At 32.4% G+C, this 23,984-nt stretch overlaps 3 protein-coding genes across 6 annotated transcripts; 1 reads left to right on the top strand and 2 right to left on the bottom strand.

Annotated features, from left to right (window-relative positions):
- Positions 1–5,612: 5,612 nt before the first annotated feature.
- On the bottom strand, positions 5,613–13,149 carry LOC133693674 (tRNA dimethylallyltransferase 9). Its single transcript, XM_062114943.1, has 12 exons — positions 12,706–13,149; positions 12,324–12,377; positions 11,932–11,974; positions 11,690–11,798; positions 10,739–10,937; positions 10,006–10,204; positions 8,739–8,833; positions 8,205–8,299; positions 7,401–7,476; positions 6,222–6,361; positions 5,947–6,108; positions 5,613–5,860 (listed from the first exon to the last, which is right to left on the bottom strand). Exons 1-11 carry the CDS (start codon positions 12,949–12,951, stop codon positions 6,027–6,029), a joined length of 1,338 nt encoding a protein of 445 aa, XP_061970927.1. The 5' UTR covers positions 12,952–13,149; the 3' UTR covers positions 5,613–5,860; positions 5,947–6,026.
- Positions 13,150–14,303: 1,154 nt separating this feature from the next.
- LOC133681134 (protein trichome birefringence-like 31) lies at positions 14,304–16,524 on the top strand. Its single transcript, XM_062104270.1, has 5 exons — positions 14,304–14,731; positions 14,874–15,045; positions 15,189–15,388; positions 15,530–15,676; positions 16,028–16,524. The coding sequence occupies exons 1-5, from the start codon at positions 14,358–14,360 to the stop codon at positions 16,380–16,382; spliced, it is 1,248 nt and encodes a 415-aa protein (XP_061960254.1). The 5' UTR covers positions 14,304–14,357; the 3' UTR covers positions 16,383–16,524.
- Positions 16,525–16,612: 88 nt separating this feature from the next.
- LOC133681133 (uncharacterized) lies at positions 16,613–22,191 on the bottom strand. Of its 4 annotated transcripts, none has more exons than XM_062104266.1 (5): positions 22,064–22,191; positions 20,657–20,829; positions 19,420–20,395; positions 17,803–17,960; positions 16,613–17,042 (listed from the first exon to the last, which is right to left on the bottom strand). In XM_062104266.1, exons 2-5 carry the CDS (start codon positions 20,747–20,749, stop codon positions 16,860–16,862), a joined length of 1,410 nt encoding a protein of 469 aa, XP_061960250.1. In that variant the 5' UTR covers positions 20,750–20,829; positions 22,064–22,191; the 3' UTR covers positions 16,613–16,859. The 4 variants fall into 4 exon arrangements, with proteins under 4 accessions (XP_061960250.1, XP_061960253.1, XP_061960252.1 ...); XM_062104269.1 differs by having other exon boundaries at positions 19,420–20,368; XM_062104268.1 differs by lacking the exon at positions 22,064–22,191 and adding an exon at positions 21,980–21,997.
- Between the last annotated feature and the right edge of the window lie 1,793 nt (positions 22,192–23,984).

Here is a 23,984-nt window from a genome sequence, read left to right as displayed (position 1 = left end):
TACCAACCCATTTATTTAATACATTTACTTCTTTGGTTTAGTTTAGTTTGATTTAATTAAAAATCATAAAATATCTCTTTAACCCTTTGGGCTTGGGGGTACTTACGTGTGGTGAGTAATTTGACATGTCATGTGATGTGGGTATTTTTCTAATAATAATTAAAAAAAAAAAAAAAAAAGTGTGCCAAAGAATATTCTTCTATTCTACACCACTAAAACTTTCTTCTTTTTAAAAAGTTTTCCGTTGCAGAAATGGTCCGCCGTTATGATATTCCGTCTAATTACACAGAGTCACGTTGTCTCGCGAGATGAAGTTTATTGGAGTTTGATATAGAGTTTCAATGTGTCCCAAAATACTATATCGGAGGCTAATTCTATAAACAAGTTTTAAATATTGATTTGGTTTTTCATGCTTTAAAAGTTCATTGAAATGCATTTTAGGTAGTGTTTCATGAGTATGATAATAGTTGTTTTTAAAATATTTTTTGTTTAGAAATATATTAAAATAATATTTTTTTTATTTTTAAAAATTATTTTTGACATCAACGTATTAAAACGATCTAAAAATATTAAAATAAATTATAAAAATAAATGCACTTTTAAACTTAGAAAAAATAGATTTCTCATGAAAAAAAATGGATGTAAAATACAAGTTGTTCTCTCTGCTTTTTAAATTTTTAATATTAATCTATCATTTTTTATGTTTGGATAAAAATTTAAAGTATCAAGTTATGACCATTTATATTTTTTATCTAAAAGAAATATGATAAAAAAATCATCTTTTGAATTCAAAAATCAAGACAAGCTACATTACATTATACATTGAGACAATGAGAACAACATGTAATTTTTTTAATTTAAATTATCATATAAAAAAAGGTGTTATAAATACATCAAATAAATTATACAAGACAATCTTGGAGATGTTGCATCATGGTATCTTTTGAGCCTGAAAGTTGGTTTTTTAAAATATTTTTTAGATGAAAATATATTAAAATTATTTTTATTTTTTTATGATAAAAAACATTAGAAAGAATTAATCGGAAGTTTAAAAATGTAAATTTTTTTAAAATTACGGTTGATCTCCGATGTTAAACGAGGCCTTTATCTTTTTTAATTTTTATATTTCTTCTCAATACTCGTCTTGGATTTTGAAATTAGAAAATTTTAAAAATTCAAAAATTTTAAAAATTGGAAATGAATAAAACATGCAGTTTTCATCTTAGCAAAATAATTTGATTTTAGCAATCTGTCAATTAAAATTTTTCATTGTTTAGAAAAGCAAATGCATTTACTTTAAAATATATATTAAGAGATAAATAATAAAATTTTATTTTTTAATTGGTCGTGTGAAAATGCGCAACAAATATGTATAGTAGTTTTATGAAGAAAGAGTGGTCAGTGTAATATCTTCCTTCTTTTTATTTCTTAGCTACTATGAATTTGATATCTTTTATTCTCAATCATATTGCAATAACCAAATGACAATAATTAATAAAAGTGTAAATTACACGTAACCACACCTATAAATCCAAGCTTATTTCTCGATTATAATTATTTTTTAATAGTTTTTCTTCGATTAAATTAAAAAGGTATAATCTTAAAATGAGAAAATAAAATATCAAAATAAAAGACTTTATCATTGTAAATAAAACTAAAAGATATAGGAATTTATTGCTCTCCAAACACAATGCATTGTGAACAGGAACAATTAATTCCCTATCCTTTTTTACCCTTGAAAGAAAACCCTTTTGTCTAGAGGATGAGTGTATAATTGTGTTTTGATATTCTTAAATTAATCCAGGGCAAGACAGTACTTGGTTTTAAAATTACATTATAAAATATCATATATTGATTGGTGTCATTTAGAGATAAATTTTTATTTTTACTCGCATATTAAAGTTACTAATCTACACTATGGGCTTATCTTTAACTTTTAAAAAAAAAACTGGGAGCAAAACCCAAGTCTATCTAGGTCCTGCCAAGCTAGATCCCAAACATATATGGGTCTTGTTGCGGCCAGGACCCAAGGCTATTTTGGGTCCTGCCCAACATGGCTCAAGTCTAGCTTTGAATTAGCCTTAGGTTTGGCTGTGCAGGACCCAAGGTTATTTGGTTTTGGATCCTGCCATCAACTAATAATTTATATGTAATTTTTAAATGAAAATAAATGTAAACTTAAGTGTAATTTGATAAAATTATTATTACAATACATTTGGAAAAATTAGTAAATGATATAACATTTTCTTTCAAATTCATCAATTATTTTATTAATTACAATAAAATATACTCTTATAAATTTTACTGAAAATAATAATATTTATAATACAAATTATAATATTTTTAGTATTAATTATTATAAAAATAATATTATTTATAGCTCCAAAAATATTATACCATTAATTATACTAAAACAATATATTAAGAAAAAATATAATATTAATTATACCAAAAAAATAATATTAAGAAAACAAATAATAATAGTTTTGAGATCAACACTATTAATTAGACTAAAAAACTAATAATATTTTTAACACCAATACTATCAATTATACCAAAAAAATATATTAAGAAAAAATATAATAATTCTTTTAATATTAATTATACTAAAAAAAATATCAACAAAACAAACAATAATATTTTTACTATTAATACTCTAAAAATTAATTACACTAAAAAAAGAATATTAAGAAAACTAATAATAATATCTTTAATATTAATACTTGTAATTATAATAAAAGTGTAGGCAGCACAAGCACCACGTGGCGCTTGGTTTGCCTGCAACTAACACCCAATGCTATTTTGGGTCCTATCCTGCCAGGCCCAAGGCTAGCCTACGTGTCACGTGTCCTACGTGGTTTTTTCATAGTAATAACAGCTTTTTAAAATTTATTAATGATAATAATAATATTTATACTCTTATAAATTTTAATGAAAATAATAATTATTATAATACAAATAATAATATTTTTAGTAGCAATAATATGAATTATTATAATAATATTATTATTTATAACACCAAATATAATAATATTTTAGAGACTAATACTATTAATTATACCCAAAAAAATAATATTAAGAGAACAAATAATAATAGTTTTGAGATCAACACTATTAATTAGACTAAAAAAATAATAATATTTTTAACACCAATACTATCAATTATACCAAAAAAATATATTAAGAAAAAATATAATTTGAATATTAATTATACTAAAAAATATTAATAAAACAAACAATAATATTTTTATCATTAATACTCTAAACATTACTTATACTAAAAAAAGAATATTTTTAATACAATTATACTAAAAGTATAGGCACCTCAAGCGCCATGTGGCGCTTGGACTGCAGTCCAAGCGCCACGTGGCGCTTGGGCAGCCTATTTGTGGGCGTGGCAACCAAAGCACCGCGTGCGCTCTTGGTCTGCCCCATCGCCCAAGGCCGGGCAGATCGAGCACCGGGGGGCTTGCCTCTAGGCTGACGCCCCTACCCTCCGGCCCAACCACACCCCTGCCAAACAATGCAGTCCATAGTAAAAGCTTTCACAGTTCACAGTGAAAGCACTTACAATGCATCCATAGTGCAGCACAGTACAATTCACAATAAATTCACTCACAACGAACAATATTTCACGCTACAGTAAAACATTGATCAGTTTTAGTTATAGTTAATGTCCTAGATTTGAGAATGTTTTTGTTATTGTACTGTTGGTCTTGTCTTTTAATTTGAAAAATTAACCCAACTTAAGAATATTTGCTATGAGTTATTTTTTATTTTTATAGTTCTTTTAAGCTAATGTTTTTTTAGATTTGATCTTTTTATTTTTATTTTATTAGAGATTAAGCTCATTGTTGTTGTATATTCTTTTTACATCCTTTGTTTTTTTTATTTGGTTTGGTTATCTAGGGTTTTTTTTATGTTTTGTTTCTTTTTAGATATATTTCTCAAAATATTTTTTATTTAATTAAATAGAATTGATTGATTGAATATATACAGATACTCATTTCATTGTGTTTTGTTTAATTTGTTTTTAAAAGTCATTGCTTTATTGAATCATATAACTTCTTTTGATGTTGTCCTATATCTTTTTACAGTTGAGTTTAAACTACTTGAAAAGCTTTTTTTATTAGTGGACAATGTCCACAGTTGAATGCTGGCCCTCCAATAATATTTTCATTATAGATTCAATCGAAGACTCATTTTTTTATTTATTACTGATAAAAGTTTATTTACGATATGTTTTTTTGTTTTTGTCTTTAATTTAAATCAAATAATTAAATTAACCAATCTTATTACATATAATATCTATTTATTTTTGTATTTCAAAAGTACTTTTAAAAAAATTAATTTTTTTTTTATTTTTTTCTTTGCTTCAAATTAATTTTTTTTTGTATTTTTAAATTATTTTAATGTACTGATGTTAAAAATAATTTATTTTTAAAAAAATATTATTTCAATGAATTTTTTTTTAAAATATTTTAAAAAATAACTATTATTACTCTACCAAATAGACTTTTAATTAAGTTAATAATTAAATTAATAACACGACAATAGATTTTTTTATTTTTGTTTCTTTCAAAAGAGAACCGTTTCGAGTGAAGGCGCGGGTTACAGTCCATTATTTTAACTAAAAGTACTTGATCACAAGACAATCGTTTATTTATAGTTTCTTTATATATATATATATATATATATATATATATATATATATATATATATATATATAAAAGAAACTATAAATAAACGAGATCACCGTACAACACAGGCACAGCAACATTGAAGGGCGGAGAAAGAACACGGAATTTTTTTTTTTGTGTTCTTTAACAGCCGCTGGGAACAGAAAGGTGGGCATGCATGCATCTGACTTTCCGCCTCGAGAACGAGAACACAGTGTTCTGTCCTTTTCACTTACCTAACATTTTTAGTCCCTCGAGGTTTCTTTTTTTGAAATTAGATGTCCAGTGAACAATAATAAAAGAAAGAAAGGAAAATGCTAGAAGAACAAGGTGCACGGACTGCGTTGTGAAATCCGACCCGATTAAATTCGGTAAGATTTTTTATTTTATTCATAAATTTAAAAAATATAAAATTAATTTATAAATATTTAACCTCATTTATATAAATTACTTTATAATTTTTTCATATAAAATATTAAAATATCCAATATTTTTTTTAATTTTTATAGATTAATCTGAATCAACCCATATGACTCAGAACTAACCCAACCTCTTAACCAAATCAACTACCATACATGATTTAATTATAAACATATTTAAAAATATAATTACGGTTATTTTTTAAAGTATTTTTCACTTAGAAAAATATCGAAATAATATATTTTTTATTTTTTTAAAATTATTTTTAATATTAATACATTAAAATAATCTAAAAACACTAAAAAAAATATTAATTTAAAACATTAAAATACAAAAACATTAGGAGCTTAGCTAATATCTAAACCTTTAAGGTAAAAAAAAACAAAAAAAGTACTAGGTTTTTTGGTACATAATTATAGCCCTCTACGTTTCCAATGCAAGGCTCTGGCAGGCAGGCAGGAACTGAAACTAAACTGATCCTGGATCTTCATGAAAGAAATGAAACTTGTTCAGTTCAAGGAGAAGTGAAATGGTAAATTCATTGACAGCATAATGTTTTGAAACATGCTGGCATTCATATACAGTTCACAGCTACCACCGTACCCTATTGCTTCACTGACAAAATAAAGAAAAATATACGAGCGAGCATAAATACATTAATTCTCTGCTCAATGCTTTGGCCCACTCAGGAAAAAAGACCGAGATTTCTAGTGTGAATTCTCGAACAATGCCCATCACTGAGTCCATGTCCATCAGTTTCACTGCAGCAAAATATATAAGGCGGCCAGTTAAAGTTGGGTGTAGAATTCAAACATACCATGAGAAAGCAAGGGTCTTAAAGGTTCACCTTTTGAAGAAACTTCGAGGCTACTTCCATGTGAAAGTTTAGTTTCAGATGGGCCAAAATAGAGATTAGACATAATGAAATTACACTACGCTCACTGCTTCGCCTTGAGTTGTTCTTATCCAGTCAAGTATATCAGAACAATCATTACGACTAACAAAATGCCTTCACCAGTAAACAAACACATTAGTGTTTTGTCCAAAAACATAAAAAAGTTTTGTCAATAGATAAATAAAAAGAGAAAACAAATGTATCTGTCCTTGTTTGTTAAACCATACCTATTTTTGGTGCGATAAGCCTTGAGTTGAAGAACCTCCCGTCTGCTAGTCATATCTTTCTTCATTCTAAGTGATTCAGGCACAACAAAGCTTCCGGTTTGGTCATGGTATGCATCATAAACAAAGTTAAGCACCATTTCCTGAAAAATAAAATTATAGGAAAGTTAGCATGGAGAAAAGATCCTTTCACCAATGGACTAAAGTGTGCGGCTGCTTTACAAGGAGAAACAAAATTTACTGCATTCCATCCTTCTGTACAATCTGGAAACTAGGAGTTGGATCCTCAGAAGAATAGTAAAATAATGATCAACCATGTCAAACAATGAAAATGGTACCATTTTATGTCATTGTTCCCTTGCCTGGTTCAATTTTCTCTAGAAAAGTCCTCCATTCTGAGTTGGTCTAAGAGAATTTTGTGAAAAAATTCTTCTTACAAGATTGGAGGTCAGTTGTAATAGAGAAACAAAAATGAAAACTTGACAGGGAAAACAGAATACGGTATTTGTTCTTCTTGTAAGGTATTTGCACCTGGGAAGGCATATGATGCCACTTCGGGCATTTTTAGCGGTCAGACATGGCTATATTCTGGCAACTTTGTTACCAGAAGACCTCAAGATTTTTCTTAAATAATTAGCTAACACTAATATCATGTCTTCAATGGAATGGGGGAACTTTCGTAACATCCTTTACCTGTTATAAAAGTTTTGCTAAATGATTTTGCACCAGCACCAGCGGAAAAATGCAAATAAAAAGTTGAGGAACAAGAAAAGCTTTCACCTTATTTTTCTTTTAAAGAAAAATATCTTTCACTCAACCCCCGTTCATTAGATCAAAGAATTCTTGGTGTTTTCACATCACTCCAATAAAAGGTGCACTAAGATGATAGAAACATACATATGACCTGTCTCCAGTGACCTTCAATTATCACAGAGAAACATGCATGCATGTGTGTTGCTGTGGGCACACACACTCGAAGATTTGCTACATAACCAAGTTTCTCATCATGAACTCAGAAGCATGCACACTTACGGAAAAAAAAATGCACATTCATGATATAGACAGGCATATCTAAGCCATGTAAAAGAGACTTGTACAAGTACCAAACACTTAACAACTGTAAGCCAACCAGCTTTTAGTTACCATTGCGAAGAGAAAACATGGCATCAAACTTGATCATACCAGAGGTTTAGAAGCATCAAGCCAATGATAGATATGCTCATTACGAAACCATGTCATTTGCCTTTTTGCAAAGTTTCTGAAAAGAAAAGGCAAAAGTTGAATAAAATAAACCATTGGATATTAGACATGAACATCCAAAATCTGATAGAATAACACAGCGTCTAGGCTACATGTAAACCTTTTCCCCCTTCTGGAAGGGAATTGAATTCTTTTACAAACAGATTTTTATACACAAACCAACTTCATATCTGATAAATTAATTAACAGATGAATTTTAAGCTACTGCCTTGATATTATTAAATCAAGTACATATTTTATCAAAGTACCCAATCAAGGACTTGTCCAATGTCAAGTGCCTCAGGACCTTCATGATACATTAACTAATTAAATAAGCCTCGATGCTGAAGTGTTACAGACATTATTATTACTGTTTTACCCTAATAAAAGAAGAAATTCATTATAAGACAAAGAAGAACGAATACAACAAGACAGTGAGGCATCCTCCAAAATGCATGAAAAGCTTGGATATATATATCATCCATGAGCATAAGAAAACATGCAAAATTATTATTTCACCACTCCTGCCCTATTTTCTAATATCTCGTACTGCCTTTTCCTTTTCTCAAAAGCATCCATCACATTCATCTGAGCTCTTGTTTACCCTCTACCTCACACATGGCCCAACCTCCCCAATGTCGACTACAGCATTTTGTTTTAAATCTTTCTACCAGTCAACATGAACATCAAATTGAATTCTACATCAAGAGTTACATAAATATCAATTTTGAAGTGGATAAATGTTACCGAGATGCTTTCTGAAATTCTGATAGAAAAGCATAAAAATCTCCAGCAGAACTCCTACCCCCATCTTCTCGACACCTTAAAAGATACTCCATTGCCTGATAATGTTAAAAAAAAATAATAATAACTGTATTATCACTGATTATGCAATCTAGCAAAAAATAAAGTACCAATAAGCAAAAAAACATAATCAAGTGAAAATGATTGTGAATGATGATGATCTCACACAATAAACTAAAACAGCAAGGAAAAAATTGAATTGAGTTGTACATTAATCAGAAGTGTTCTCTCTGAAAAAGAAGCAAACAAATTGATCCAACTATTAGAATTTGATATGATGAAACTATACATAAACAAAACTGAAAGCAAATCACTGATTAAGCAAATTAGGTGAGGGAGGAAAATAGATGAGAAAACCAAGCAATTGACATGAATATCACCGACAAGAAACATCAAGACAACACAATGGTTTTCAATGATAAGATAAATCCATATAAAACTGAAATAACAATAAATAAAAATATTTCAAAGGCATACTTGTCTGTAACCGATTGCTCGAGTTGCGGAATTGGAGTTTGGAAGAAGACCTTCATCAAGAAGCCATTTGGCTTCAGTCAAAATCCCATTGCTCCCTATAGCCAAATCAAATAAACACAAAATAAATGTCACTTAGGAGTTGACCGTGCAAAGGAAACTAATATGCATGCGAGATTTAAAGTAAAAAATATAAATAAAAATACTCCCTTAATCCAAAAATAAGTATTAACAAAAGAAAGTAATAAATATTTTCATTTGTTTTAAATTATATTTTTTGTGATTGTCTACAAATTGAACATAGACTATATATATCCACTTGTTTTTTAAAGAGGCCATTTATTTTAAGGAGTACATAAAGAAATAAGTCAGGCCATCTTATCCTAAAACAAACATAAACATATCACATGATGTTGCATAATCATCTCTGATGCTATTCTAACTTGCATTAATAAAAGAGCAGGAAATTAAAAGGTTAACCAAATATGATATTAAGGGAATGACATTTTCCAAACTAATCAAATATAAAAGAGTTTTCACCTATACTTAAATCCAACCATCTGAATGCATGCTACCATTGTTATTTAATTTCCAAGTTTTCACTAATACTTAAATCCAACCATCTGAATGCATACCACTATTGTTATTTAATTTCCAAATTGCTCAAGAAAATGTAAGTACGTTTGTCAAAGCAGGCAAGATAATGCCGGTATCTCTAGATGGTAGGCAAGGGAAAAAAAAGTTAAGCGTTCCCTAAAACTTCTTCAAACACTACCACATATGTAAAGCCTAGAATGGATAAATATTATCTTTGGATTCATAAAATGGCAGTGTAAAACCTAAAATTTCACAAGTAGTAGAGCCCTTCTACAAAAATATAATTATTTGAATCACAAAAAAAAGAAGAGCAAATAACATTTTAGAGTGGAGGATTCTATTATTAATTATTAACTGTGATAAGTTCACAGTTTGATTGAACATCCAGATGGAAGAATTTCAAAATCTTTGATGGTACCCTACTTTGTGACGACGGAATAGGAAAGCATTCCCAGCATCTTTACAGCACAATGTTTTATGAGCTTCAAGAGTGTCTTTAGTTTCTATTCAGTCGCATTGTAATGTCTGCTTGTCTTCCCTTTTTTATTCCTGTCATCTCATTAGATCATGTCTCATTCCTCTTACTGTACTTGTATATTCTTCTCTTTTTATTAGTATATTCCTTTATAGCAAATATGTGTCTATAATAGTGATGAGCTGTGATATAATCTACCTGCAACCATATCTTCACATCGGTAATCAATTGATTTATAGAGATCAAGTCTGGGGCTTGAGAGGAAAAAACAAATGAACTCGTAGTCCAAATCACCAGATGAATTCACATCATGGGAGCTGTCTGTTAATCTTGTATCAAATTGGTCCTTGAAAGACTTGTATGGAACTTGAAAAGCAGATTGAGGAGATCCACTAGTCTGCCACACCAAGAGAAACAAAAATCAATGGAAAATACATGCACTCAATCTAGATATGCAGCCCCATAAAACACAAACAAAAAAGAAATTGTTTCCTAATATAATTAACGTAAACTGATAACGAAGAAAATAGTTTGTTCTGTGATGTTAAAAGCAACTTATCCCTGTGCCCGTTGGGAAGAGGAGTGCCTGCACTCATGTGACTAGGGAGGGGCATAAGAGATAATAGGGTGGGGGATTTCAGTGTCATGATTTCATGACAGCCAGTTACATTTTGGTTAGGGCTTCTTAAGTAATAAATGGTTTAAAAATGTTGGGATATTATTATTATTGTTGTTGTTGTTGTTGTTGTTGTTGTTGTTCAAAGAGATGAAATCACTTTGTTTGTGTTGTGTAAATAGTTCCATATTATTGTGCAGTTAGAATTTTCAACAATCCACATGTCCAACACCCACAATAAAAGTTGCACAACCATGACCTTGATCTAAATTCAGTTGATGTCACAAATATAGCTAGAAAACTTCACAAATTAACCTTAATTATCTCAAGGCTACGCCGCAACCGATACCAATCATTGGCAGCCAAAAACTGTGCCTGTGAATCACCTGCTTTGACCACCAACTGCACAGCTGCATCCCAGTCCTTATTCCTCTCAAGTTCTGCAAGCTCGGAATATACTTCAGATGCAATCTCTGGTGAGGCTTTAGGAACATCTGGCTTTCCATATATGAACCTAAGAATCACATTAAAGAGATAAAAGTGAAAACTAACATCGTAAGATACTCTTGTGTGTTTTACAAGCAATATATATAATTTCCTTCCATCAACCTAAAAAGGAGAGGGATAAAGGAAGGAGAGCAAAAATAAAGAAAGGAGCCCTTTTAGAGTCTTTCCAGCACAATCTAGAACATAGAGCTTTATTGCCATATAATATAAGGAAATAGTAGAAATGATATATGCAAGGTCGTAACTATAAGGAACTGCTCAACCAACCATGCCTTGTCAGTAACAGTGTCATGTATGATATTCAAAGAAATAGCAAAGGGTTGAGAAACTTCTGTCAAAGGTATGAAAAATATGCTCCTAACTGGTTGAAAATGACCATCAAAACAAGCTTACAATCACACCATTTTCAAATCAATATAACTGGTTTTTCCTTATTTCTGTAGCTAAACATGTTGCATGTGTCCTATGAACGATTATGCAAGATAAATTGGCTATAAGAATTTTATGTTCTTATCTTTCTTTTTTTCCTCAAAAAGTCAACTGCAGAAAAGAACTGTGTTTTTATTTATGTTGATGCAAACTCATTATTGACCCATCATTATATCATAAATTTAAATCCTGCAATGATGTGATTGTGGAAGCTTATGTAGTACGTAGTTGAGACTTTTCCTTCAAGTATTCTTTTTCTCAACCCAAAAGAAGGAGGAACTTCTTTAGAAAGATTGATCGTAATTATAGTTGAGTTATGCAAATAGATACCATCGCAGGTACAATCCAGTCCCACCAGTGACTATGGGAACACGACCATTTTTGAGAATATCTTGAGTTGCTTGTCTTGCATCCTCGTAAAATTGCCCAACTGAATAATCTGAAAGGACATGGTATGAGAAGAATCTTAAGGGAGGAGTTTGTATTCCATCAAAGAGCAAAATACAAATTACCATAAAAAACGATGTGCTACAATGCTTCATAGACATCAGCTGGTCCTTCAAAAAACATACCTTCAGATGGGTGTAATATGTCAAGTAGATGGTGCCGCACTTCCTGCCAAAAAGCGTATAGTTTGAGATTACAAAAACTATTCACACCGGCTAAACTATATGTATCTGTCAAATGCCAGGTATGTTTTACTTTGCATATCAATATAAGAGGTTGAGGTTGACCAAAAGCTTCACAGTTTTTCTTCTATATAAAAAGTTCCAAAGTTATGAGATGCATATCCACCAAAATCTAAGTGAATATTTTTCTGTGCTCATGAAGAGAATTACTTGGAACATTTGCACCAAAGCGAATTACATGATGACCTACGATTATTTTAGTGCCAGGAAAAGTGACACTGATCAACGGAAACAACAAAAAACAAAAGCATAACGTATGGAATATGAATAAAGACCTTTCGTTCACTCTCAGTAGGCTTTGCTGATCCTACATCAAGACCACGATATACCTGCAGTACAAAGCAGATAAAAAAAAGCCACTTCAATTCACCTGAATAGAAATTTCAATACTCTGGAATTTCAAGCATAAAAAGAAGGCTGTCTAAAATAAACCCAGATAAATAAATGATCATGCCTAACTTCTTCAAAGTCCTGGGACAATTAAAACTTCTTCTTTTCATCCTACATTTCTCTTACCAACCAAAAGGCTAAATCTTCCATTCCATTTGTTTGCAGATTACTTTGTTTTCTTTTCCCAAAGAAGCAAACAAAGCAGTGATTAACCAAATAAAAGATAGAAACCATAAGAGAGGGGGCAACATGAGACCAAGAAGAGACCTGGACGGAGTCGGCGCTGACGATTTCACCGTTAAGGCGTTTGGCAAGCTCTAATGCGAGACGGGTCTTGCCGGATCCAGTGGGACCAGAAATCACAATTAACTTGTCTTTTTTGTTTGGTACGGGAATGGAGCATGTTGTGGTGGTGGCGAATTGGCGGCCGTGGCGACAGAAAGAGGAGGAAGAAGAGCGGAGGAGGGAGTGTAGGCAGCGTGTACGGAGGCCACACACTTCGGTCATTATCATAGTTTGGTCTATGAAGCGATAGATTGATAGTTAAAAATAGTTACAGCTATGCTTATACCTAAACCAAACTGGAAACTGGTTCTCTTCTCTTCTCTTCTCTTCTCTTCTCTTCTGCAGTTGGGGATATTTTTGTTCTTAGATAGATAGGCTGAGGTTTAAGGTAAGAGGTTTTACTTTTAGATTTTTCATTCCTTTTTTTCTTTTGTTTTTTACGAATTTTAAATAACTGGAAAAACAAAAGGTTTTAGACTTTTTTTTCCTCTCTCGGTGAAGGACAAATATATATTTTTTTTGGTGAATAAATATATCTAGCACTAACCTCCTTAAACCAAGCCTCAAGGTTTAGTTTTTAGTTTTTTTTTTTTTGTTTTACAATAAATATATTTTTGAAACAAATTACTTATCACTTAAAATTACAATATGTTTTTTCCGAACAAATTAAAAATATTTTCTTCATCAATAATCTAAAAAATATTAATAATTTTTTTAAGTTTTATATCAATATTTGAGTTTAAAAGGTCCGGAAATATTGTTTTAAAACACAATTCATTTTAATAAATTAATTGGATGATTTAGATGATTCAAAATCTAAATTAATTCAGATTTTAATAAAAAAAAATATTATTTAATATGACCTACTCAAAAACTTGAGATAACCAACAACTCAAAAAACCTAATTAAAATTCATTGATTTTTTTTTAAAATAATATCTTTTATTTTATATAAAATAAAAAATTAAATTAATCAAGTTAATTCAGATCAAACTTTCTTGAATTTTTTATTTTTTCATCTGAAACTGTTTTCAGCTTTGCCTAAAAAGAACACCATTTGAAAAGAAAAAAGAAAATCTATAATCTGGTCCTTGGCTCTCTGCATCCAAGTTTTGGAACGAAAGAAGAAGATTTCTTTACATAAACACAAGCATTTAGAAATGAACGTGCAAAGGTCCAGTGGGAATTATCCATCACTTGCGATCAAGTTGAATGGATGTCAAAACGCTTACATATTACCGTCTGAAATCTGGATCATATATAACATGAAGGAGCAGAAGAAAATGGTCAAGTCATGAGCCACCAACTTAAGCAACCACCAGGCTTGTCGTGTCCTATTTTAGGAGGAGGCTGATGTGCCACCTCTCCAAGCAGAGAAATCAAGAGTTAGCAGAGAATGGGAACGAGTTCAGAGTGGGTTACTTGTGATTTATGGTTCTTAACTTCTCATGAGGATGGCCCAGATCCTAATGCTTTTAAGCCTAAGACACTACCTAAACTGTAATCTACCAACTGGTGGTTGCATGGAGCTTTGTCGAAAAGACTTCAAGCTCAAGATACACTGTCAAATACAAAGGAAGCTGTCTCTAAAAGGAAGTAAAACGCAACCACTTCAGTTCTATTCACCCACCCTAAATGACGATCAAACCTTCACTTGATCGACGAATTCAAACCCTCTTCCCTGTAGCTTTAGCTTGTCTCCTTCTTTTAGGAACTGCGAGATTAGTCCTAGATAGTTTAAAGAGCAACCAGAGCTCTATCTTCAGGGTATATGGAAGGCAAGAAGGTGGCGAGTTTAAAAAACCAGTCTTTGTTTTGCCAAAGGATCGGTTTGAGAAAGGGTGCAATGTTTTTGAAGGGCAATGGGTGTGGGACAATGTATCCCACCCTCTTTATACAGAAGAAAGCTGCCCTTACTTGGTTAAACAGACCACCTGCCAAAGAAATGGTAGGCCTGATTCTTTCTACCAAGATTGGAGGTGGCAGCCTCGTGCATGCGAATTGCCGAGGTAAGAATTTTTTTTTTTTTTGTGGCATTTGATGTGTTCATGTCCCCCTTTGAAACGTGCCTTGCTGCTAGCCATTATTTTATGGCAGTAGAAATGCAGAAATTCCTGAATGCCTTTATAATTATGTTCTCTGCCGTCTCAGATTTGATCCATTAAAGCTACTGGACATTTTGAGGGGCAAAAGGCTGATGTTTATAGGAGATTCTGTACAGAGAGGCCAATTTGAATCTATGGTCTGTATGGTGCAATCTGTAATTCCTGATGGAAAAAAATCTTTTCACCGAATTCCTCCGATGAAGATCTTCAAAGCTGAGGTACTCAATTCGCTTAAACTTTTTTCAATGTTTTCTTCAAAATATAAACAGTTAGCCATGGGGATTTTATCAGCTAAATTGAACCGTGATTACATATGATTATAACCAATAAATTCATATTTCTTTCCCACAAAATGTTTCAGGAGTATAATGCATCGATTGAGTATTATTGGGCTCCCTTCATTGTGGAATCCATTTCAGATCATGCAACAAATCATACTGTACTAAAACGGCTGGTTAATCTCGATTCCATAGCTAAACATGGAAAGAGCTGGGAAGGCGTTGACGTGTTAGTATTCGAGAGCTACGTATGGTGGATGTACAAGCCTTCGATCAATGCTACGTAAGTATCCAGTTCTTCACGTCTTTGCTGACTGTCCAAGCACATTCTTCATTATTATAACCTCTGAACTCACGCATGTAACTAAGCAAAATCTAACTTGAATGTAACAAAAGGTTGTTTAACTATGTGGTTTTGTTTCAGACATGGATCAACAGATGACATTCAAGAATTTAATGTAACCACTGCATATAAGTTAGCATTGGAAACTTGGGCAAAATGGCTAGAATCCAACATCAACTCCATCAAGCAGAAGGTGTTCTTCATGAGCATGTCTCCAACTCATTTGTGGTGAGTTACACCGTTTCCCCAGGTTAATTAAGCTTAATGCCATCTTTGCAGTCACTGTTAAAAAGCATTAAAAGCGGACACCTCTTCTCTTCCTCTTTTTTTAATGGATTTTGATCTAATTCTAGACTTCTCCTTTGATATATCACATTCAAAACAAATAGAATAACAAGGTCAGAAAATGCTGAAACCAGCCCTCCCATTCTAATTGTAGGTAACTGTTATCAGCTAATCTCTGTTTGTGTAGTCATTCCATAACCAACCTTTAATCAATTCTTTTGATGGAGCTTCATTCATTTTCGGGTGGACTATAAAGCTCTGGTCCTAATGAGAGAACATAACATTCTTTTGTAGGAGTTGGGAATGGAGGCCTGGAAGCGATGAAAGCTGCTTCAATGAATCCTACCCAATTGAAGGTCCATACTGGGGCACAGGTTCAAATCTCCAGATCATGAAGATAGTTGATGATATCCTACGAGAATCGAAAATCAATGTTACTTTTTTGAATATCACCCAGTTGTCGGAATATAGAAAAGATGGCCATACAACCATCTATGGTGAACGCAAGGGAAAGCTCTTGACAAAGGAGCAAAGATCTGATCCAAAAAATTTTGCAGACTGCATCCACTGGTGTTTACCAGGGGTTCCTGATGCTTGGAATGAGATTCTCTACGCATATTTGTTACAGAATCATCAAAATTTTATGTGATTACGACGGTGGGGAGATGCAAACTTTTTGCTGAAAAAAGAAAAGAACAAAAAAACAGAAGGCAAAGACCTCTGCAAGTCATAGAGTTACATTCATGAGCTGAAAATTTAGTAATTCAATTATTTTTTCCGGTTGTTGAAAATTCTTTCCCTTAACAAGCAAGCATATGTAACAAAGCTCAAACGTGAAGATACTATATCTAGATGAAAAATGAAAAGTAATAGCGCAAGTACTACCAAGATATTGCAATTTCATAGCAACTTGATCAGAATAGAAACTGCAGCAGCAGCAGCAGTTAGGCAGATGAGATTGGATAATCATCTTCTACTTTATTACTCTATATTTTTCTATACTAAACTTTATACCCTCCAACCATTATTCACAAACCGTGGCATTGTCTTCAACTTATTAAACTGTACAAGGGGCAGGCTGGCCAATTAGCCCACTTATGTTTTGTTCACGTCTCTAGCAATTTGTTTACAGCAGCTCCCATTCAGAGTCTTGTCTCCAATTAGTTTGCGGATCCAAGGTGATGGTGGTACTAGATGACAACTCGTGCTGCATTGTATCATGGCCATCAAGGTCCCCGAACCAAATTGCAAGCTGCTCATACTCCTTGGTTAACCTCTTTTTGGAAGAGAAAGCATCTTGGATTTTTTTCTTAAAAAATAAGAAAACCAAAAGGGGGTCAGTAGGTCTTATTATCTACAAAATTAAGAAACTCAAAAAAAAAAAGGCACAAGATTCTAATGGAGGTTCATTTACCGAGTAACAAAATTTAAGTTGTGAACAGTAATCGGCTCAAGAAAAAATTTCTAGATGTGCTCTGTGGCTCTATGAAATTACAGTTTCTAGTGAATTCCTAGACACACAAGATTCTAATGGAGTTTCATTGACCAAGAATAACAAAATTCAAGTTGTGAACAGTAATTGTCTCAAGAAAAATTAACTGTGCTCTGTGTGAAATTACAGTTTCTAGTGAATTCCTAGCCTCTTATTCACACTCGCAAGATGGTGGAATTTAATTAAAACATAACAGAAAGATTGCCAAACTAGAAAGTTAAAAGTTACAAAGATATAGCTCATATTTGCAAACTAGATACAGTAGAAGTAACTAGCCCACGTTTGACCAGCCAATGAAAATTTATCTGTCATTATTTTTTGAAGCACTTTACATTTAGGAATGGAGTGGCTCCTTTTCTTTTATTCTCCTATCATGTTTGAAAAATTATCAATTGCATAACTGCAAATAAATTCTTCCTTTACTTGTAAAATATATGCACAGCTCCAAATATAAACCCCCCCCCCCCAAAAAAAAAAAAAGAAAAGAAAGAAAGAAAAGGATGCACAGCCACCAATCCACATGCGTGCATGGTGCATATACAGAGAGAGAGAGAGAGAGAGAGAGAGAGAGTAAAACCTTGTATGATCTGAGTCTACGATTTCTACGAGAGACTTCATAGAGAAAGCTATTGTCAACAATGACACAACTTTCATCAAGCTTCACATTCTCAGACAAATCAATGTTTTCCATTTCAGATTCTGTCAAATCTTCCATAGCAGAGTCATCCGAGCATCCTGCACGTGCTTCTAGAAATCAGTAAAAAGATACACTTGCAAGTTTCAGCTTATGCAACAGTTATTCACATGCAAAAAAAGGATCAGCTATGGATGGTTCTTGTTTGGAAGCTCATGTTTTGTTAACAAGAAAATGATAAAAAACAGTCACCAAGAAACAAGCAGGTTCAAACTCACAAGTCGTGAAAGGCTAATTATATCCTTACCTGTGATATTATAAATGTGTTCTCTTATTAGAAAGAATGAATAACTTCCAGAAAGCCATGCCTAAGGTGTATAGTTATTTAACACCTCAATACTAGTCACTGAAAGGGGAACCATGAATGTACATGTCAAAGCCATGTAGTCATATACATGGAAATCTTACTATGCACAGGACTTACCATACATTCTAAACATAATGAGGCAGTTTGCAATAGCTTAAATAATGCTTAGAGATTACGGCATTCTTCTGATAATCAGGCTGTTCCAATTAAATGTAGAATAGTTTTCATTGATTATGTTAATATGCATATTTCTTTTAGCTGAAACCATCCATTCAAATCATTAGTCAGGAAGATGCATTCAAACAGTACCTCATTCCCGTATTCAATAATAGTTCAGAGATGACAATTAAGCTGATATTCTAACTTACCATAAGAAGACAACAATTTAAAACTAATTCAATATAGATAGGCCACAAAGCAATTTTATTGAATGTTTTACATCTCAAGGGCTAATGATGATAGCTATAACTTTTTACCAACAACACTACTAGAATATAGACGTGTTGATCTTTATTTTCTGATATTATCTCAAAGCGAACCAGACAAGTTTCATCAGCTTTTATTTTTTCAGAATATTTTCAGAACACACACCCAGACACAGAGACTCTATGAATTTCAAATCAAACCCATATCTGAAGATAATTAGCCATCAAGATATTACAAGACAGCTTCACATAATTAATTCAAAGCAAAGCAGGAGCTTTCTCTAGAATTTGTTTTATTATATTTCTGATATTAGGGTTAATCAATCTAGGGTCATGTGATTAGAATGTTACTTTTAAAAGTATCTTCTTTATAGGCTATGTAGTTTTACTGAGGGACTAAGACTAGGAATCCTTTTCTTACATGGATGTAGGGCTTAAGCTAATATAAATAGGTTGCTAGGGTTACTTTTGTAGTAGTTTTTTGTTATTTTATCAATCTATTCAGATTTTAGAGGTTTCTTATCAACCCTAAACCTTAATTACCTTGTTCCAACTTCAATTTAGCATAATTTTAACCATTATGCTGCTGAAATTTCTGTTTTCTACTGTTTTCCTCTTCCCACACTACATCATAAAGGCATGGCTAAAATGATTTTAGAGTGTTTTTTCAACCAAAATATGATTCTTCGAAGATGCGGGCCTGGCTTGAATGATTCTATAGTCTTTTTCTACCAAAATATGACCCCTAAATAAAATTGAGTTACCAACCTATTGATACCAAGGAAAGCACACTGTTGGAGGAGGCAAGCCCCATCTCTGCTCCATTGATCTTACATGAAACAGTTGGAGCAGATGTAGAAGACGAGAGCACAACAGAACCATCAGAATGAGATGATGTAGAAGACAGGAGCATTTTGGAACTGTCAGAATCATGGCCAGCCACATCACAAGGATTACCGCAAGAGATTAATTTGGTGGTGATGTTATCAAGTGGGATCCCAGGCAAACAATGAGATTCCTTGAATATGGAACAGCTGGGGGATGCAATTTCCATCTCCACTGCTTCTTTTTCAGAAGATACAACTGAAAAGGACATCTGAGAAGAAGAAACAATCACATTAGCAGAGTAGGAATCACCTGCAGAGCTATCACATATAGTTCCCACATCTTGAGGGCACTGGAACGCCTCACCAGGAACTGAAGTAACAGGTGAAACCTCATCCAGAAACCCACATGCATTTTCACTACTAAAATCAGGAAATTCACTGGATGCTTCAAAAGGTTCTTTATCTCCATGAGTAATAGATTCCAACTCCTCGGGTCCACAGGAATTCTCCTTTACTGAATTTTCTTCAGTGCTCACATCAGAAGTCTCAGTTGTAACATCGTCAACTCCAAGAGCTGACTCAGATTCTGCCCCTTCAAGTGTTTCTTCAGAATTGCCAGTGATAGTCAATTGATTTGCAACCTGAAGCTCCCAGACATCCTTGCCTAGCTGCTTTGTCATAGGATCATGATCACCAAGCTCCGCAGGTGATTGCTTTGCCTGAGAAGTATACCCATGATCATCCTCGATGCCAATCACAGTTTTAATAATATACGCACCAATGGTAGCTGCTGCTGGAGCTTCACATTTTGCAGGATCCGCCAAAGGAGGGATTAAATCATGGACAGCATCAGAATAGATTTTCTTCATGTTCTCACCCACAGAGTGCACCTGATTTTCAACAAATTTAAATGCATCCTGTTCATATAAGAAGAAGTAAAAGTATAAGAAATGGCCAAATCATGTTTGTGCTGTGGATGCATGCAGGGATATGCCGGCCCATGGGACAGTTTAAAGTAAATATGTTACAGCTAAAAATATCGATGCATGAAAGAGAAGTTGCAACAACCAAAGAAAATATGACTATTGATTTCAATCAATGAAAGTGACAGAAAATGTGAAAAAAAGCCTGTCTTAACTCATGCTAAAGAGAAGAAAAAAGAAAGAAAAAAATGATACCTTATTCACAACATTATCCACTTCATGGCACATAGTTTCAAACTTCTGGTAAATGTTTCCAGCCCAGGCCATACCTTTAGATCTTAAATCCATTATGTATTAGATTCTAGAAGACAGTGTTCAAACACTGCAAGATATTAATTCCTGGTTCAGGACAGGACAGTAGCCTAAACCTGCAGAGATGAATATGTCAACACTTGCATGACTTGGATAGATAGAATGTCTTAAAGTGAGAATATCAATATCACAAATCAGAGAAACTATCTGAAAGCTAAAGATCACATAGAAACCCAACTCAACTTGTTAAACATTTTAAAAACTGAAGATAAATTTTTAAGAAGTTTTTCTTCAATAAGATTATGGGTTGCAGTATTTTAAGTGCATTGACTGAAGAGACGGAGACAGTTGGGACATGTTGTTTTGAAAATACATAAATTCACTCCAAAGTTGTCCTAAAGACAAGTCCCTAAAATAAGATTAACCAGAATGGAGTCGTCAGTCATGTAATCATGGCCTACCTAAGTTATCTTCTTTGGCTCACTTGCAGAACTTGCTTTATTGGCATGGTGGTAAAAAAACATATCCACTATAAGAAATAGGACTAACACTTGAAAGAAAGGAAGCACGATATGTCAATCAGGTAATTTTTTTAAAAAAAATTTATACCAAATTCACATGCATATGATGCAAGTTACAATAAACATCAAACTTTAAATGAAACCTACTGATCCTCATGCGAATTTTCAAAATTGACCAAACATGCAGTGACTTCGAAAGTGCCATGGAGGAGAGCAGAATACAGACAGCGGAAATTTTATTCAGATTGAATTTTCAATCAATTTGCTTTGTCTCAACAATCCAATTAAATCATTTTCTTTTCTTCTTCAAAACAAAAATTATAATTATGGTTGAGATTTTTGCTTTGCCCCAATCTCAGTGGATATATAACCAACAAAGAAGGCAACAGAACTGAACAACAGGATGCATTGCAGCTAATACACACACACACAAATTCTGATTAAGAGTAAAGATTGAAACTTTGAGCTGGGTTTATCAATCAAAAAAGCTTTTCAGGTTAGAATACTAGGTTTCTCAATCAAAACCAGGACCCCATATCCTTGAAACAATGAAAAACAGGGAGAAAAACACTAGCAAATAAGGATACTCCACCCCAATTAAGAGACGCAGCCAAGCAAAACATAGCCAAAACACATGCATTCATAATTCGACACAAAAAAAACCATCTAAACAGAGCATCACAATCACAACAATCATCAAAAGAAATCAACTAAAGACATGATGTCAAAGACAAACCTCACTCACTCGTTCATAAATTAAACCAAAATTATACCCTCGAAACAAGACATTAAGCCCATAATTTTTTTTTAAAAAAAGTTATCTTCTAACCGGAAACAAGGAAAGACGGCCGGGGGTTGTGGTGATGATGATCGCGGGTTGCGAGAACACTAGCAGCATAGCAGCAGCAGTATTTTTTGAAAAAACAGAGGGTTTTAGACTTTCTAGTGGTTTTGCTGTTGTAAAGTTGGCTTTTTATAAGAGTTCAAACCACGACGTCGTTTTCTAATGAATATTCATTCGGTGTCCTAAATAACCCAAACTTCTAAACCGACTTAGAGATTGGCTCGTAGTTTGATAGAAATATATTTTAAAGTAGTTTTTATTAAAAAATATATTAAAATTATTTAAAATATATATATATATATATAGTTAAACTGTGACGACAAGCGGGGTTAAGGTTGTCCTAGCTTAATTGCATCAAGTGAATTATTGTGCTCGGAAACAGAGCAGCATGGGCAGCTGCAGCCTGCAGCGTGAATTACTCTAGTGTTTGATAATGAAATTGTCTATTTTTTCTTTAATTATAATAAGATTGAAAAAAAAATGAATCAATAAATTTAAAAACCAAAAAGAAACTTTTATATTTTTTTTCTTTATTATAATTTTCCTGAAAAATATAAAATATATTTTCCTAAAAATATTAAGAAAAAAAAACTGGAAAAAAATCTGAACTTGCCTCGCGGTTGAAACTTGGAAATTGGAATACAAAACCAGATAAATTATGTTTTTTAATCAAATTGAGATTCTTGTGAACCCACCAGACCACCACTGATACCCATTGCAACATCATTTCAACTTGCAGTACCATATAATCCTCCAATTTATTTAGCAGTATCTCTTTGACAAGTTTTGGATTATGTCTAGATTGCTTGTATTTATTTCACTTCAGAGTTGATGCAGCATTTTGTCCTCATATTATTAGATTGATCCATGCCCATTTGCTTGTGCCAAGCATGAACCTACCTTTTAAAGGGTGTTTGGCACACTTGTTTTTTTTTATTAAGATATAAGATCTTGTTTGGTTATTTAGGGCATGTTTATCGAACACTCCCTTGAGGTATTTTTAATGCCGCTGACCTTAAGTTTAGAGTGTGTTTGCTAAATACACTTCAAGCCTTTTCTTTTTAGTTATAGATTTGATATTAAAATTATCTGATTTTCCTTAAAAAAATGGAAAAGAATCCTAAAAATTGAAAAATTAATCTTATTCTAGAAAACACGGAAATAGGTTTTTTATTCATAATTTCATTTAATGTTGATTTATAAACTTATATTATAAGATACGGACTCGGTATTAAAATACCATATTTTTCTCTGAAATTTTGAAAAAATCCAAAACAATTCAAAAAATTCCCTCATTTTGAAACCATAAAAAATATATATGTTTTATTTTCATGCATATAGTCAAATGCTAAAGCTTTTTCATGCGTATGTTTTAAAAAAGATAAAATCATATTTTTATTATGTTTTAAAATTACAAAATGGATATCCATTAGGTTTGGAAAAAATACCAAAAATCCCTCAACAATTATTATTTTTTAATTAATAAACAATATTAGAAATTAGTTGTAGACTTTATTATTTGGGATTATAAAATTACACTGTAAAGTATATCCTTAGATATTAAAGATACAAAAAATAGAAATTAAATGCAATGCTAAAATTAGAACCTTAGAACGATTAGGATTTAACCTGATAAGATAGAGATTCCCTCACGAAAAGAGATTTACCTTGAACCTTAGATGAGGCCAACAAATAGAAACATGACCTAGATATAACGATCAATAAACAATGCAGCTTATCATAAGTATGGTACATTGAGGGTGAAGCGTCTTTCCCTCACATAACTAGTTTCTTTACCCAAATTCTCATAAATTATAGGTTTTCTAGTAACCATGATACTAGATGGTGACTCCCTTATAATCACAACTTTATGATTAAACTCAAAACACTCTTCAATTCCAGGAGG

This window comes from Populus nigra, chromosome 1, assembly GCF_951802175.1.
Source record: "Populus nigra chromosome 1, ddPopNigr1.1, whole genome shotgun sequence".
NCBI classification, from domain to species: Eukaryota; Viridiplantae; Streptophyta; class Magnoliopsida; order Malpighiales; family Salicaceae; genus Populus; species Populus nigra.
The sequence above is the reverse complement of the archived record's forward strand: the minus strand, read 5'-3'. Positions and strand labels throughout refer to the sequence as shown.